The 14945-nt window shown below is 50.2% G+C and overlaps 1 protein-coding gene across 1 annotated transcript in view; it reads right to left on the bottom strand.

Moving 5' to 3' along the window:
- Nucleotides 1-3371: 3371 nt before the first annotated feature.
- The window catches only part of GFRA2 (GDNF family receptor alpha 2), a 28850-nt gene continuing 17276 nt past the window's right edge, over nucleotides 3372-14945 (bottom strand). Inside the window, exons 3-4 of the mRNA XM_019546134.1 lie at nucleotides 13884-13967; nucleotides 3372-3726 (exon numbers count right to left, since the gene is read on the bottom strand). Coding sequence (XP_019401679.1) covers nucleotides 3374-3726; nucleotides 13884-13967 — 437 coding nt within the window. The 3' untranslated portion in view covers nucleotides 3372-3373. The remainder of the gene's footprint in view (nucleotides 3727-13883; nucleotides 13968-14945) is intronic.

The raw sequence follows: 14945 nt of genomic DNA, 5'->3' as shown, positions 1-14945 counted from the left end.
GGGAATACGTGCTGCCAAAACCAAAGCAGGAGCCTTCACTCAGATCTACGATGGAGAAGCCATCGGGACAGGACCGGTGAAAGCTAGCAGAGCTGTCAGGGCTCAGGAGTGAAAGAGCAGGAGTTTCACTGCGGATCAGAGATGCTGGACAAAAAATACAAGTACACACAAAGCCCGTGCATGCAAACACACAGTGAAGTCTCCACACATGCTCAGCCAAAGCATCTGCTAGAGCCATTTCCATTCCCGATGCTGGGAATCAAATCTCCTGTTTAGCTCTCAGGGCAGCAGCTAAAGAGAAAATTCCTCTCTTGCTGCTTCTGCCAGCTTCCCCAGAGGGAAAGCTCAGTGGAGAGGCTGGGCAGCACCTGGCTCCAGACAAGTCTCTGCTCTTAAAGAGATTTACAGCTGCAAATACAAGGAGGTCAAGTTTGCTGCCCAAGTGTGTCTATCCTGAAATGCAAAAAAATGCCAGGGCAGGGCCACACTGGCTGCCACAGGCACCTTGGATTCACTACCCCTTCCCAAGCCAGGACCTCTGGCCCAAAACAAGCACCATCCTGAAACCATGGCAGATTTATACTCAGGGTAGAAGTCTGGCATAATGTGCCCATAGAATTAGGGCAGAGGACTGGAAATTGTGTGTGCGCGCGCGCTGGGGAGTGGGGTCTAATAGAGGAGTATGGGTAGTCAGGACTCCTGGGTGCTATAAAGGTCGACATTGCCACCCTCGAACTTTCATACAACTCTCAAAGTGCTCCACAGGCCATCGTCACAGCTCAGGGCACCCTATAACGCAGGTGCTTAGCATCATCTTTTCTTTTCTTTTTTCCCATGTCTATAAGAGTGATTCAAGTCAAACTTTCCAAAATGCAGCTTACAGGCAAATACCCGAGTCCTGGCCTCCCACTCTAACCACTACGCTTCACTTCTTTTCCAGCACTAGGAAGAGAAACCTGAAGCCGTGACTCGGTGCCATCATCGATGCCCCTTTTTTTGCCAGGAACATATTTCAAAGTTAAACAGCATAGGAAAATGTCACACACTTTCCCACATCGGTGCGGCTCTCTCCTCTTCCCGCCTCAACTTCATTTCATGCTGGAACGGGCCTATAATTAATGCTCTGAAGCTCTATATTCTCTCAGGCATTCTCTCAACACTTTCCTAATGCAGGTTATTTCCCTCCCGGAGTCGGATGCATCCAGAGCGTTTAATGTCTGAGCAAGCGTCAGACTCGCATACCTGCTGACGGAAAGCTGCCATTAATTTGGCCGCCTTGCAGAGCCAACCTGAAATCTTTTATTCATAGACATTGGCTTATTGTATTACTTTTTGATAAAAAGCCACATTGAGAAGTTTCAAACGCATTCATTTGCCATGAGACGAGGAGTGGAGATGGTTTTATTTATTCTTTCTGGCACTCGCCTCTGGAAGCCGACACCACCTCAATGGGGAACGGACACACCTCCTATATTAAACGAGTTCTTTATGAGCCTGATTTGCCTCTGCGGAGGACGGTGGGAGATTTTGCTGTATGAATAATAAGGTTCACAACAGAGCAAAATCCTGATCCCCCTTGACTTAGTTCGTAGGGAAAGCAATCGACTTCACTGACAGAGACGACTCAGGCTTGGAGGTTTAAAGTGACCCAAGGGACAGATCCATCTGTGGTACTTCAACGGCCCCATCAGCAAAGTGTCTGAGCAACTCTCACTCTTTAATGTATTCATCCTCCCCGTACTCCTCCGAAGGCAGACATTGCTGAGGTTCACAGTTCCCTGATGGGCAAGTGGGACACAGAGGGCTAAAGGGACTTCTTTCAGGGCACATTGCAGGGGGCTACTCTCTGACCCACCTATGCCCTAAGCACCAAGCTGTCTTTCTTTTCTCAGCACCCATCTCCCAATGGAGGTCAGAGCTCCACGAGGCCCCAGTCTGCCCATGACAATGCAGGAGGTAAGAGCCTTGGTATTGGTATAACAGCAAGCCAACGAGACCTAGGCCCCCTGTGCTGGGGATTAAACACACGTGTAAGGAATAGCTTCGCTGCAGTTAGAAGTGGGCCAGCAGCTCCTGCAGACCTACCCCAGTGGGCTTTAAATCTGAGATTGGGAGCAGCATGACTACCACAAGACGAGGCAGTCTACAGCAAAAGCAGCCTTTGAAAGCTTGTCGAAGTTCAGCCCAACCGGGCAGTTGGTTCAATACAAGATATCATCCGCAAGAACTCTTGCTTCTCCTCCATTTCCCAGACCGCCGTGGCTGTAACGTCACCCCAAAGCTTTCATAGGGTTTTCTTCCCCTTCTTGGTCAAAATCAAATCCAACTTTATCCATGTACCAGAGTGTTTCCACTAGTTCCCCCAGCTTGGTCAGAAACAAAAAGGTATTCATCATGCAGCGGAAGGAAGGAGTCAATATGGTAGATGGAGCAATCCGAGCAGCTGAAGCTCCGCACCCGAGACGTGACTTTCACAGACAAAACACCCCTTTCTCTCTCTCCAAGTCTACATGCAAGTAGGAGAGCTCTTCTCCAGGCTCCAAAGCAGGAGGAGCATGAACGCAGTCCAAAGAACAAGGTATATCGGGACGTGCAGTGCCCAGAGTCTACAGGCAGGAAGCCAGCTTATCGTGGTGCTCATATCCAGGTAGTGGCCATGCTCACCTCAGCCACTCTCACCTCCTTTGCAGGCTTCTCCCAGGGAACAGGAGAGCTACTTAATCCACCTGCAAGGTGCTGGCCATGAAACATGGCAGCACGAGACCATCACTAGCACAACAGCGACAACTTGTCTCACTTGCTATAGGTGCAAATCAACACAGCGCTACTCAAGTCCTGAAGCCGGACCCCCCATCCCACTGCATGCCAGTTCTCCAGACTCCCCGAAGTCTGTGGAGGTGCAAAGCAGGTCACACTGGTGCAGAATCTGATGCAACTATTTCCATCCCTGAAGAAGAGCTGACTAGCCAAACACTTCCCAGAGCCAGAGGGTCCAAATGGCCAGTGGCAGGACAAGGCTCGCAGCCAGCCAGCCCCAGGTTAGAATACAAGAGAAGCCATTGACACGCACACAGGAGAGCAGCAGGAGACTCTGGCAACCAAAGAGGGCTGCAAACTAACTGTAGCATCACAGCATTTGGGCAGCTCAACCCCATCCTGCCTCCAAATGACATCAGGACACAATACTGGGATTTTACCAGGGCTCCCTCCCCAACTCCAGCACAGCATCCTCTCTGCCCACTCATCACCTGGGCTGGGAGGAACTGGGAACAGGGGAAGAGACTCCCCTTTACTTTGCCAGAAGGACCGGGTTTGGTGAAAAGCTATGCAAGGAGCTGGCATCGATGGTGTGACAGCTGGGGCAGGGTAGTCCTTACCGGCAGAGATGGTCCGTCCGGCACATGTTCCGCAGGTCCAGGCAGTTAGGCTTCTCCTTGTCCTCGTAGGAGCAGGAGGGGACTATGGTTTGCCGGCGGCGCTCAGCACAGGCCTGGTCCTTGCAGGAGCAGAAGAGCAGGCGGTAGGTGTACTCGCTGGGCACGCGGTCAAAGAACTGGCGCAGGGCCTTGTGGCACTTGCGGCGGTTGCAGCGCTCGGTGGCCGAGATCTCCTTGCTGCAGGTGGAGATGTAGCCAGAGCGCAGCCGCTTGCAGTTGTCGTTCAGGTTGCAGGCTTTGGCTGCATCGAGGCAGTGATTACTTTTGGAGTTGGTGGTGGGATCCATTCCTGCCCAAGAGAGGGAGACAGGGTTACAATCACAGAAGATGAGGGCTAGAAGGGACGTCAGGAGGTCACATCTAGTCTAACCCCCTGCTCCAAGCAGAACCAACCCCAACTAGATCATCCCAACCAGGGTTTTGTCAAGCCGAGTCTTAAAAACCTCCAAGGATGGAGACTCCACAACCTCTCTGAGTAACCTGTGCTTTGCCACCCTCCTAGGGAGAAAAATTTTCCTAATATCAAACCTCAATTTCCTTGTTGCAACTGGAGCCCCTTGCTCCTTGTCCTGCCATCTGTCCCCACTGAGAACAGCCCAGCTCCATCCTCTTTGCAGCACCCCCCAGCAGGGACTTAAAGGCTACTATCAAATCCTCCCATAGTCTTCTCTTCTCCAAACTAAATAACCCCAGCTCCCTCACCGTTTCCTCATAAGTCATGTTCCCCAGTCCCCTCACCATTTTTGTTGCCCTCTCTCATATTTCATAGATTTCATATTTCATAGACATCAGGGCTGGAAGGGACCTCGGAAGATCATCAATCCAGCCCTCCGCCCAAAGGGCAGGAAGTCAGCTGGGGTCTCCAATGTGTCCACATCCTTTCTGTAGTGAGGGGCCCAAAACTGGACACAAGACTCCAGATGTGGCCTTAGCAGTGCCAAATAGAGGGGAATAATTACTTCCCTCAATCTGCTGACACCACTCCTACTAATGCAGCCCAGTGTGCTGTCAGCCTTGGTAACCAGCGCACACTGTTGGTTCATTGTTGGACCTGTAACCCCCAGGTCCTTTTTTTGCAGACCTGCTGCTTAGCCAGTCAATCCCCAGCCTGTACCAGTACATGGGATTATTCTGTCTTAAGCGCAGGACTTTGCAATTGTCCTTATTGAACCTCATGAGATTTCTTTTGGTCCAACGATGAGTAGAGGACAAATGTGGAAGAATCGGAATAGCACCACAGTCCTATTCATGCTTAGGCCTCAGGCCTCTCTGCTTTGCCAAGGCTTAATGACTTTGTGAGGTCCCTCCCAGCCCTTCTTTCCTATGATCTTAGGAATAGGGCATGGCCCAAACAAGACTCAAGCCCCAAGAACAGCAACCTGGGCCTGGGGTGTCTTGCATAGAGCACAAATTTCCAGGGGCACTCAGAAGCCAGTGGTGCCCAGAGAAGGAAGTGAAAGCCAAGCAGCAGGACTAGCTCCTGGGCCCACCAGCCCTTGTAGACCTCACTATCCATTCACCAGCACGAGGCCTGACTGCGTGCACAGAGCTTGGGCAAAGTGGAGCACCAGCCATCTGAGAGAAGGGTTGGCCAGGCATGGTAGCAAGCCACCGAGAGCTGGGGCTGCCTACCCCACACCTGGAGCCCATATGTTCAGGCAGAGGACACAGGGGAGTAGCTGCAGAGTTTGCAAACCAGAGGGCTGAGGGAAGGTTGAGGGCATGAGGAATTAGGGAAATGCAGTATCCACTGAAGCACAGGATGCTGCACCTCTCCATCCACCTGCTGAAAACTTTGCCCTGAGAATGCAGAGCTGGATCAGCTTCTGCCTCGCAGGATTTTTCTATGAGGTGCAAGCACTCAAGATCCTTTCGTGCCATACCCAAAGTCTGGCTCCTTTGCATCAGAGTCAGAAAGCATGAGCACTATCCTCCCCTCCTCACACACACAAACACATGGGAGTCTGGAGCCGATTCGCCTCCCCAGCTCCTGCTTAGCAGGCCCCAAATCCACCACTCTGCCTATGGTTGATGGGTGTATCTATCATCAGGACTGGGTCTGCCTGGACCCAAAAATGCATGGTTCCCCAAGGGTCTGCCCAGATTAGGGGTCCTCATCTGGCGTGCAAGCAGTTAACCCGAACCAGACAAGAAATGGCAAAGGGATCAAGTAATATTCAGTGTCTGACTGAGGTCATGAATTTGCAATATATTTGTAGTCAATTATTCAATGAATATACATTAATTATTCACCAGGCTCTGGAGAAGAGCAGCCCACAACAGTGTACAAGGGCCAAGCCAGGGAACGCTTTTCCTTTGATTCTCCAAGGAGCCTGGTAACCTCTACCCCTGTGTCTTCTCGTCCTTTGGTCCCAAGGCAGCCCCCCCAGCACAGAGGCTTCTGCAGTGGGCCAAGCCAACACTGGCATTATCAGCACAGCAGCCCCTGTAAATATGTATGCAACGTGCTTCCAAGAAGCACTTCCCATCTCTCTGCATGTCAAACTGTGCCAAGAACAGGGCCACGTGTGGCCTGGCGGTGACAGGGAGAAGGGGGTTAAGTGGAGACTGCTGATGGTGAAGAGGAAACTGTGGCGTGCCAAGTGCACAGCTGGATGCCCTGCATCTGCGCCTGGAATCCCAGCAATCAGCAAAACCGGGAGGGGGCGGGGGGAACACGCATCACGCAGAAGGAGCGAAAGCCGAAATTTTTGTCAAAGTGATGAATTGCCCTCGGAGAGCCAGGTGCTATTTTAAAGTCACCTGACTGCACCAGTAATTTCTTCCCTAATTGCCCCTCCCCAGTTAGCCAGCCAGGATCCTGGATTCTTCCATTGTTCTCCGGTTTCCCCTGGCAGAGACAAATGGCAGCATCAAGGAGGGTTTCCTAACAGAAATATTTGCAGAGCCCCAGCAATTAGCAAATGGCAAGCAGCTGCCTAGGTCAGTGATCTCCAAAGTGGGGTGCGCAAGACGATCCCAGGGGGTGCGCGAAGAAAATATTAGAACTTGTATTTTTATTTATTTTTTACCTAAAAAAAAAATAAGAAAGAAATTAAGCTTTACCAATATTTAATATACAGATTGACACTGGCGCCCTAACTCAGTCTGTATGTCGGATGGTCACGTGTCACGTACGGTACACGAGGTATCCCGAGGGAAGAAGCGTTCGTTCGCTTTCAGGGTATTGCAGTTTACATGTGCCCGGTTAAGTGGATTTACAGATTACATTATCTAGTTTTAATTAAACTAACCCTCACAAAATGGACAAGTGGCTTAAAAAGATTCCTGCAAAGAAACCACGGATTGAAGATAATACTAATAATGCGAGCAACGAGAAAATGGCAGAGCTGACACTTCTCCTACTCCTAGTACGAGCTCTTTGTCAGCCACATTACGAGGTAAAAACAACGACAATTTAATTTCTGTTTTTGTGCTTTTTTTATAATGTGCATAATACATTAGTACAGTAGTACATGTATATAATTTATGAATAAATCAATATACATATATTGGGAGTGTGTGCTCAGAAAATTTTTACTGATAGGGGTGCGCGATCAAAAAAGTTTGGAGACCACTGGCCTAGGTAAAAGCCTCCCTTTCTGGTTTCCACCCCATCTTATTTTGTTCCACGGCTGCTGGCTGTCCCCACTACCAGCTCCCTATAGTCAGCCCTCTGTACCACAGCCCCTGCTCAGAGAAGCAGGGAACGGGACCATCCACAGAGCCATCTCTCTGAGGATAAGCATTTCAGGCATCATAGATAGAAGCCCAGCCTGTTACCCAGCTTTCCAGTGTCTTTCCCTGTAGCAACCTCCGCCGGAAGAGGAGGTTGAAACCAGAGTGGCTGAGAGCTTCCCTAATCCCCAGGCTGAACTCCTGGGATTGCCTTGGGTTGAGCGATGCTACATTTGGTACAACCGTTGTCCTCACTCGCAGCCAGCACCGCTCCAAATGACGCACCGCATTTGAAAATGCAGTGTGTGAAAAATAGCTGTCAACCTCCACCCAAACACATGTGCAACCCATTACTGATCCCACGCCATTCCCCTGGCATGGCTTGTGGAAAGGCCTCTGAAGATATTGAGGCAATATTAAGGCAGCATACATCCCTGGGAAACTACAGCTCAGGGTACAAGAGCAAACTCAAAGACCCACTCCCCCATCCCAGACAACATGCTTGTAATTTGGCAACTTCTTCATATGCCACAGTGAGGATATAGTGGGGTTCGGGTGTTGTACTTGTGATGGTCCAGGAAATATGCAAGAGGCAAGGGTTTCTGGAGGATAACTTTCATGGGACCAAATGTATTAGGAAAGATACTAGACAAGTACCCTTTTTCAGGTGTTGCATAGTGCTGGAAGATAGGCAGCCAGCCAGAAATGGAGGTCTCACTCCATCTCCTAGACCCTCCTTTTTAACATGTCCAACAGACTAAGCCTTGCATCCACGATCTGTTTTGTACTTGGGGCACTGGCCCAGCTGGGTACCAGCCTCGGGATGCCATTTGGAAGAGCTGAGGTGCATCAGTCTCTCTCCTCAAAGCCCCATAAATGGTTAACGAGAGTGAAACGCGATGGCTTTCCAATGCGCTGGCATCAGTGTGAGAGCTATGCAAAGTGCCAGCTTATTGTATAATCCCTGCGAGCACCCACTCCTGCCCTACCCGAGACCTGCAGGGACCTGGATGCATTTTAATAGAGCTGATGCTTGAAAGAGCGCGGTTTCTGGGGAGCTCATTAATAAGGTACAAGCATTAACATTTCATGAGGTGGAAAGGAGCTGGGATCTGAGGAGGTGGGGCTTTTGGAGGGAGCCCTGGGGGAAAACGGTGCAAACAGTTCATACCCTTCACCCTTCCTCACAGCATAGACAGAAGTCGTGTAGTACCAGAGAGCACTGAGCTCGGGTGGGGACCCCCCCCAGCACCAGAGTAACAATCCTAGCAACAAGGACAGGGAGAGCACGGGAGGCAGCTAATGGGAAGGAGCTGCGCAAATGGAGGAGGAAAGGACGGAGACTGTACGACAAGGACATCAAAGCTTCCTGACCACAGAAGGGGCTGGTACAACTACCCTGCTATGCAGCTCTCTCCCACACACAGCTCTGCGGATGCCTCCCGTTCTTCCCTCGCAGCACCCAGGGCTAGTCCGGTCCTAGCTCCCCACTTTGCTGCTGCCTGCAACAAGGCCCCTGCTTTCATTCCAGCCTTGGCCTCTCTGGAGCAGAGATGGCTAGCTACTTATGACAGTTCAAGCATCGGGTGTTACCAATTCAGATGACAAGGGGCCAGAGGAAGCCAGGGCGTGCAGTGGAGATGCCAAGAAGCCTCAGACCCTGGAAGTCCCAGCCTCTCCGCATCGCCTCCTAAGGTATTGCAGGCACTCCCAATCAGGTCAGCCAGGCCATGGCTAGCAAGCGTTTTGTGTACATCACCTCCCTCTTTGCTTACACAGCCCCTTTATGAAAGGGAACGTAATCCCACTGCTATCCCCACAGGCAATTAACACTGCTCTGGCTCAGCTTTGTTATCGACAAACAACAGTAACAGCTCATTTGCTTCAATCGCTTGGGCTTCGGGTCAGGGCGGGGGGGGGGTCCCAGAGGGGCAGCTCGTTCTCCTCGCTTCCTAACATCACAGCCTCATTACAGTTATGCGTGCAAGGGCAGAGCGAGGAAGCTCAGCCAGGTGGAGGGGAGGAGCTGAGAGGAGCCGCTGCATGAAACTCTGGCCTCTGCCGCCCATAAAGGGCATTGGAGGCAAAAGGATTGGGGTGTGGAATAGAGGGGACCCGCTGCCCAAAGACATGAAAGATGGGGCTGCCAGCAAGACGGCAAAGGGGAGTAGCGGGAAAGGCAAGGCAGGGTTTGGAGACTGCCAGGGCCAATGAGGGAGGGAAGAAAGGGCATCAAGCGGAAAGGCGGGTGGAAACGCTAGGGCAGGGGCATTGGCATCGTCGACCAAGCCCGCACCAGGGTGGTGGATTGGGGAGCAATCGTAACCTCTATGGTGTTGATGCTCTGACAGCCAGGTGGTGAGGAACCTGATCCTGTGAAATTTAAATAACATGTTTTTCTGCATCTGGCTTTGGATGCAACCTAAAGATAATCACTTTATGCCCCATGCTGCTGTGAAAGCGATATGCCCCTCTGTGCAGCCTTCTGCCGCAGCCCGCCCGCCAGACCCCCACGGCAGAGGGTAAGGCCAACCCCACGCTCTAGTAAGTGCCGCTGCATCCAAACAAAGCTATTCCAGAGCTATTTCTTTTTAGTTTTATTTGGGGGGGGAGGGTGAATAACTCAAACCATGAACCCATAATCCCCATCCCCGCTGCTTTTGCCTCTCTTACGATCCACCAGCTAAATCTTTCCTTGATGATAATTTAATCCAATAATGGGGAGCTGGGCAGGGAGGGTGGGGTGGGAAGGATAGATGCTATTGTTGTCTGGAACCCAGAGCCGTCCCATTTGGGAAGGAGCTTTGCGAATTCGCTTCAGAAGCAAAAGCCAGGCTTTTAAATTCAGCCCAGAGATGAGTTAATTTAGCCACCCTGCAGAGTGTATGACCAGTGTCTGCCCAAGCCCCTAGCACAATCTGGGCTCTGGGTACAGCTGGGCATTACTGCAATACGGCTGATAATTAGTCGAGCAGCTGCCTTCAGTTTTCTTTTACGGTGCTGAACAGAGCAGGAAAGAGACAAGAAATTCGCTTTCCGCTCTGCCTGAGACTAGAGGCTTGGAAGCGAACAAAAGTGAGAACAACTATGCTCGCATTAGGCAGGCCACTGATGTGACACTGGAGAATGACAGCTCAGAGGCTGCGAGCAAGGCCCTGCAGCGCACTGTCAAGGTCGAGGACTAGCCAGATGCTTGGTTAGCCTCTGCCCGCCAATCCATAGTCAGTCTAAACGGTAACAGGGCTGCGCTATCCCCTCCTTCACTCCTGCCCCGAGCGAGCCCTTCCCAGCCAGGCCAGCCAGCGCAGTAAGAAGCACGTGAGCTCCTCCGCTGCTCCTGCTATGAGTATTAACCTCTCAGCAGAGCACAGCAATATGTCACTTCACTGCTGACAGAAGCAGCCGCTTGTGCCCTTAACTGCTTTTATTTGGAAGAAACGGAAGGGACATTTTTCTATTAGTCTGCCCCGTTGCTGGGAATGCTCTCTTAAAGAAGCCCTAACCTTGCAGACAGTGCAATGAGGCATGTAATACATCTCTGCAGAGTAATCAGATTCTGCCCCTTCCGCTCCATTCTTGCCTTCTATATTATCACGGCTGAACTCAGTAGCTATAGCAACATGGCCCATCTGGAGGACTCCTGGGCTCCTCCAAGCAAGAGGTACAGGCGAGGCTGGTACCCAAGGGTGCCTTAGGAATGGGGGAGCAAGGGCAAAGAAGACCTGCCTGGTCCCAGGGTTACGTGGCTGGAGGGCAGCTGACTGCAGGAGAGGGCTGGCACTACCGTCCTGGCAAGGGAGCGTTGATGGCTGTCCCGGCGAGGAGAGCCGAGGGTGTCTCAGCGACCCCGCCATTAGAGGAAGGACACCAAGACGGCGCGAGAAGACCAACAGACCTCAGCCATCTCTTCGGACAGCCTGCACGGCCCTTTCCGCCCTCCGTCACAAGGTGATGACATGAACGTCTCCAGGAGTCGCTTGGGATCAGAGAGCCCACTATTCCCAGGACCTCAAAAGGATTTAAAGGGATAAACGGAGGGTGCTCAGCTCTGTCCTAAGAGTTGGGTCCCCTCAAGAGGTCTCAAGACAGACATCTCAGCCTGCAATAATGCCCTTGAACAGGTCATCTCTAGAGGTGGTACCTGGGATCTTGGCACCTGAAGAGATGGGCTTTTCCTGCCTGAGCTGTACGATCAAGTCCCTACATGTGAACGGACAAAACCCTGGTTGTGCCCCTGCAAACCGAAGACCTGCACTTTGCTGGCGTGGGTTCCAGCTAGCCATTTTGGAAAGCATAGGCCCAAGTGTCCCAAGAGACTCCCTTCCCTTTCCCAATTCCACTCCAGATGAGCACAAACCCCAGAGCGGGTTCTTCTCCCACGAAGCCCAGCAACACTTGTGTGGCCGGTCCAATTAGTCTAGCCTAATCTTCAGTTCCAGGGCGAGGAGCTTTTTACTAGGTAGCAAACAGACTTCGATGCACAAAGATATTTATTCCCAAGAGCCAGGAAAAATCTTGGTTTTAAACCCACTGGATTAAAAATTTAGCAAGCTTTGAAATTTCTGTCTCACAGAACACATGTCAACATTAGTTTGCGTCCTGATTCAGGACAGGATTTTTTTTGCAGGACATAATGTTCTAAAAGTTGTGTTTTGGAGAGGCTGAGGCTCTCACATCTACATTTTTTGACTGAAACATTTTGCCTTTCCTAAAATTAACCAGCTGGGTCCATGTTGCCTTACAGGTATTATTGCTTCCGTGGCTATGAGCTGGGCTCCCTAGAGGACAGCCCTTCCCCCAGGGCAATGCATTTAAAAGGCAGGTTCATTTTGTTCTTAACTGACTCAGAAAGGAATCGTTTCCAGTCCATTCAATAAAGAAAAGTGTTCCAAGTCAGGTCAAACAGATCTAGGCAAAAAAAAATAAATAAAAAAAATCATTCCAGTTTTCCCAGTGGAAAACAATGCTGTTAATGTTGCTTTGCACAAATGGAATCTTTCTCCATGGAATTAAAAAAAAAGGGCAATTGCATGGAAAGGCCATTTTCAAGGGAGGAAAAGTCACTTGCTGGAAGTTTCCAAGCAGCAATTGTGGGCCTCCTGACTAGACAAACTGTGCCTTGCTCTTGCTCTCTGGGCTGCTCAAACGTCATGCTGTTCATACATGTGAAGGTTCACAAGGGGCCCCGGGGGCTCCAGTGAACAAGTGATGGTCAATAAACCAGCTCTGTCTGAAGAATACCTTCCCCCAGCACATCACTTAAACTTTTCTCCTGTTTCAAACTGGGACCACCAAACCACTCCAGACCCTTCTTGTCACCTGGAAAAATTTCAGGAGGCAGGAAACCAGGAAATCCACCCACACACTTCTCCACTCATTGAAAGACTCTTTTCCAAACAGATCTGCTCCATCTCCGGGCTCTTATAAGTGCTCAAAGCTGGCCCAAAAGCAAGGGATAAGTGGCCACATCCCCTGTCCACAAAGGTTCAAGTCAGGCCAGATAACCTCCAGGCACGTCTTCACGAGTATGGATTTCCCCTTCCTCCTCCTTCCCATGCCTGCTTGCTACAGCAGCGGTCATCCTACATCCTACCCAGGGAACAGGGATGGTGCCAGTCTCAGATCCCTCGTGGCACTGGGAGCTTTGTCTTCCTCTGGGGAAATCTCAGCTTAATGGCCTAGGCAGGCTGCTGGGGGAGAGAACACATTGTGTGCGTCTATGAGACAAATGAGCGAATTACAACATCTCCAGCCTACTATATCAGTTCCTTATTACGTGAGGCTTGGAAGCAGCTGGGTCCAAAGGGGGGGTGGGAAATAAAAAAATAAAAAACCCTAAACTACAGCATCTTTGTACAAATGCCACTCCCAGGAGGAGGCTGCTGTTCTGAGCACCATCACGAGTGGAAGGTAAGAACTGAGAGCACCTTCCAGCCTCAGCTCCGTTTCTTCACTTCCTCTTCACCTGCTCCCCCTTGCAAGGGACTAGCATTTGGAGACGAAAAAGTCCAACTTACAAGCATTCAAAACAGGAAGCAGGACTGCAGCTGGGGCATGCATGCCAGTTTGTATGGCACAGCTGTGAAGCCTGCACCCGCCTGTAGCTGTTTAAGCGAGCTAAGTCACTCAGCTGCTCTGTGCATTGTCTTTTAGCCTCATCCTGCATTACTGATAAGCCCACATCAGTCCAACACTCTGGAAATGTAGCACCAGGCTCTGTACTCAGTTACTCTGGTTTAAATGCCAAGTCAAGCCACCAAAGGGGATGCAAATATACGCCAGCTCGACCGAGACAAGGCTCTGGGGCTATCGATTTGAGACACACACAGAGGCAAAAAAAGCACGGTTCTGTTGCCAGCGGGTTGTGTGATCACTCGCCCAGTGCATGGCAGGTCTAGCCAAAGCCAAAAAGGGCCTTGTTGCTACTGATCCGAATCTTTAAACTAATTTGATTTAAAGCATTCTTATCCCAGACTTAAGCACACTCACACAGGGAGGTAATTGAGAATAAATCTCTGCACAGACAGGCCTCTCATGACGTCATCCACAGCTATAGGCAGAAACAGGTTAGCCAGATAATTAAGATGTCAAGGCATAAGGATGCAAGGGGTGCAGCTAAGATTTAAGGAGGTGGTAGACAGGCTGGAAGGGAAGGGAATGAGGAATGGGAGAAGGAGCCGCTAATTTTCATTTCCATGGAGCCCGGTAGCAGGTTTATTCACAGGAAAGGAAAAATAAAGCAGTGAAAGCATGTTTTGTTTTTATTACCTGAGAAAATTGAAGCGAGTCTGAATATATCAGAGAGACGAGAAGTGACTGGCTCGTAAGGCGAAGCTTCATAAAATTCTTCTCCTGGAGTGGAGGAAAGGAAAAAAAAAAAGATGGAAAACCTACAATGAATAAACACAATAGCCACCTCTGCCATTGCTACGCTGCCAGCCCTTGCCCCCCAACCCCACAGCCACTCTAGGAAAGCTAATTATAAGACACTGGTATTTGCAAAGGCGTCTTATAGAGAATTAAGCATCCAAATCCCATTGACCTGTCAACCGTTTTGGGGGTCAGGAAACTTCCCCATTTCAGTTTTTAAAAAAAATAAAAAGATTGATAAAGAAAAGCCAGCATGACTTTTGGCTTTGTCCTTTTATAGTTTAAATTTAATGAAGACTTCAAAATGCAACCTTCTGATTCACTCAAGACGAAAGGTCTCTGGGTTTGTTTGATTTACAGTCCCTGAAAACATGAGAGATTTCTCAATCCAATTCAAGAGGGGAAAAGGTTTGATAAGGCCAAATTTTTTCTGTAATGGAAAACTGTCTTCCGCCCAGCTGTAATTATAGTTCATTTTGGAAAAACAGGAATCTTTGATGTTTCAATAGGAGAGCCAAGACCCTACCCAGGACTTACACAGCCATCCTATCATACCAGAGGTACTCCCAAACGTGACAGAATTTCCCACCGCAGCCCTGTTGTGCTGAGCCCTTGCTGCCCCCATTACAAAGATGAGAAATGAGGACACCGAGAATATTTTCTGAGCAAAGCTGAGCCAAGTCTGCTTGTGGTAGAGTAAGATGCCGAACCCAGATTCCTCTACCCTCAATGCAGCACCTTAATCAAAAATATGCACGAGGAAGGACTTGAATGGGGTGGGAATACTGACATTTTACCTGTTCCCCTCTGCAGCCTGCTAACTCCATTTATAGTAGTTTCATAGTTTCTAGGGTCAGAAGGGACCTGAGCAGATCGTCTAGTCCGACCCCCTGCCATGGCAGGAAAGAGCACTGGGGTCAGACGACCCCGGCAAGGTGTTCATCTAGCCTCCTCTTAAAC

This window comes from Crocodylus porosus, unplaced genomic scaffold, assembly GCF_001723895.1.
Source record: "Crocodylus porosus isolate Cpor-Errol unplaced genomic scaffold, CroPor_comp1, whole genome shotgun sequence".
In the NCBI taxonomy this organism is placed as follows: Eukaryota; Metazoa; Chordata; order Crocodylia; family Crocodylidae; genus Crocodylus; species Crocodylus porosus.
Note: the sequence above shows the minus strand (reverse complement) of the source record. Positions and strands in the feature narration are given on the sequence as shown.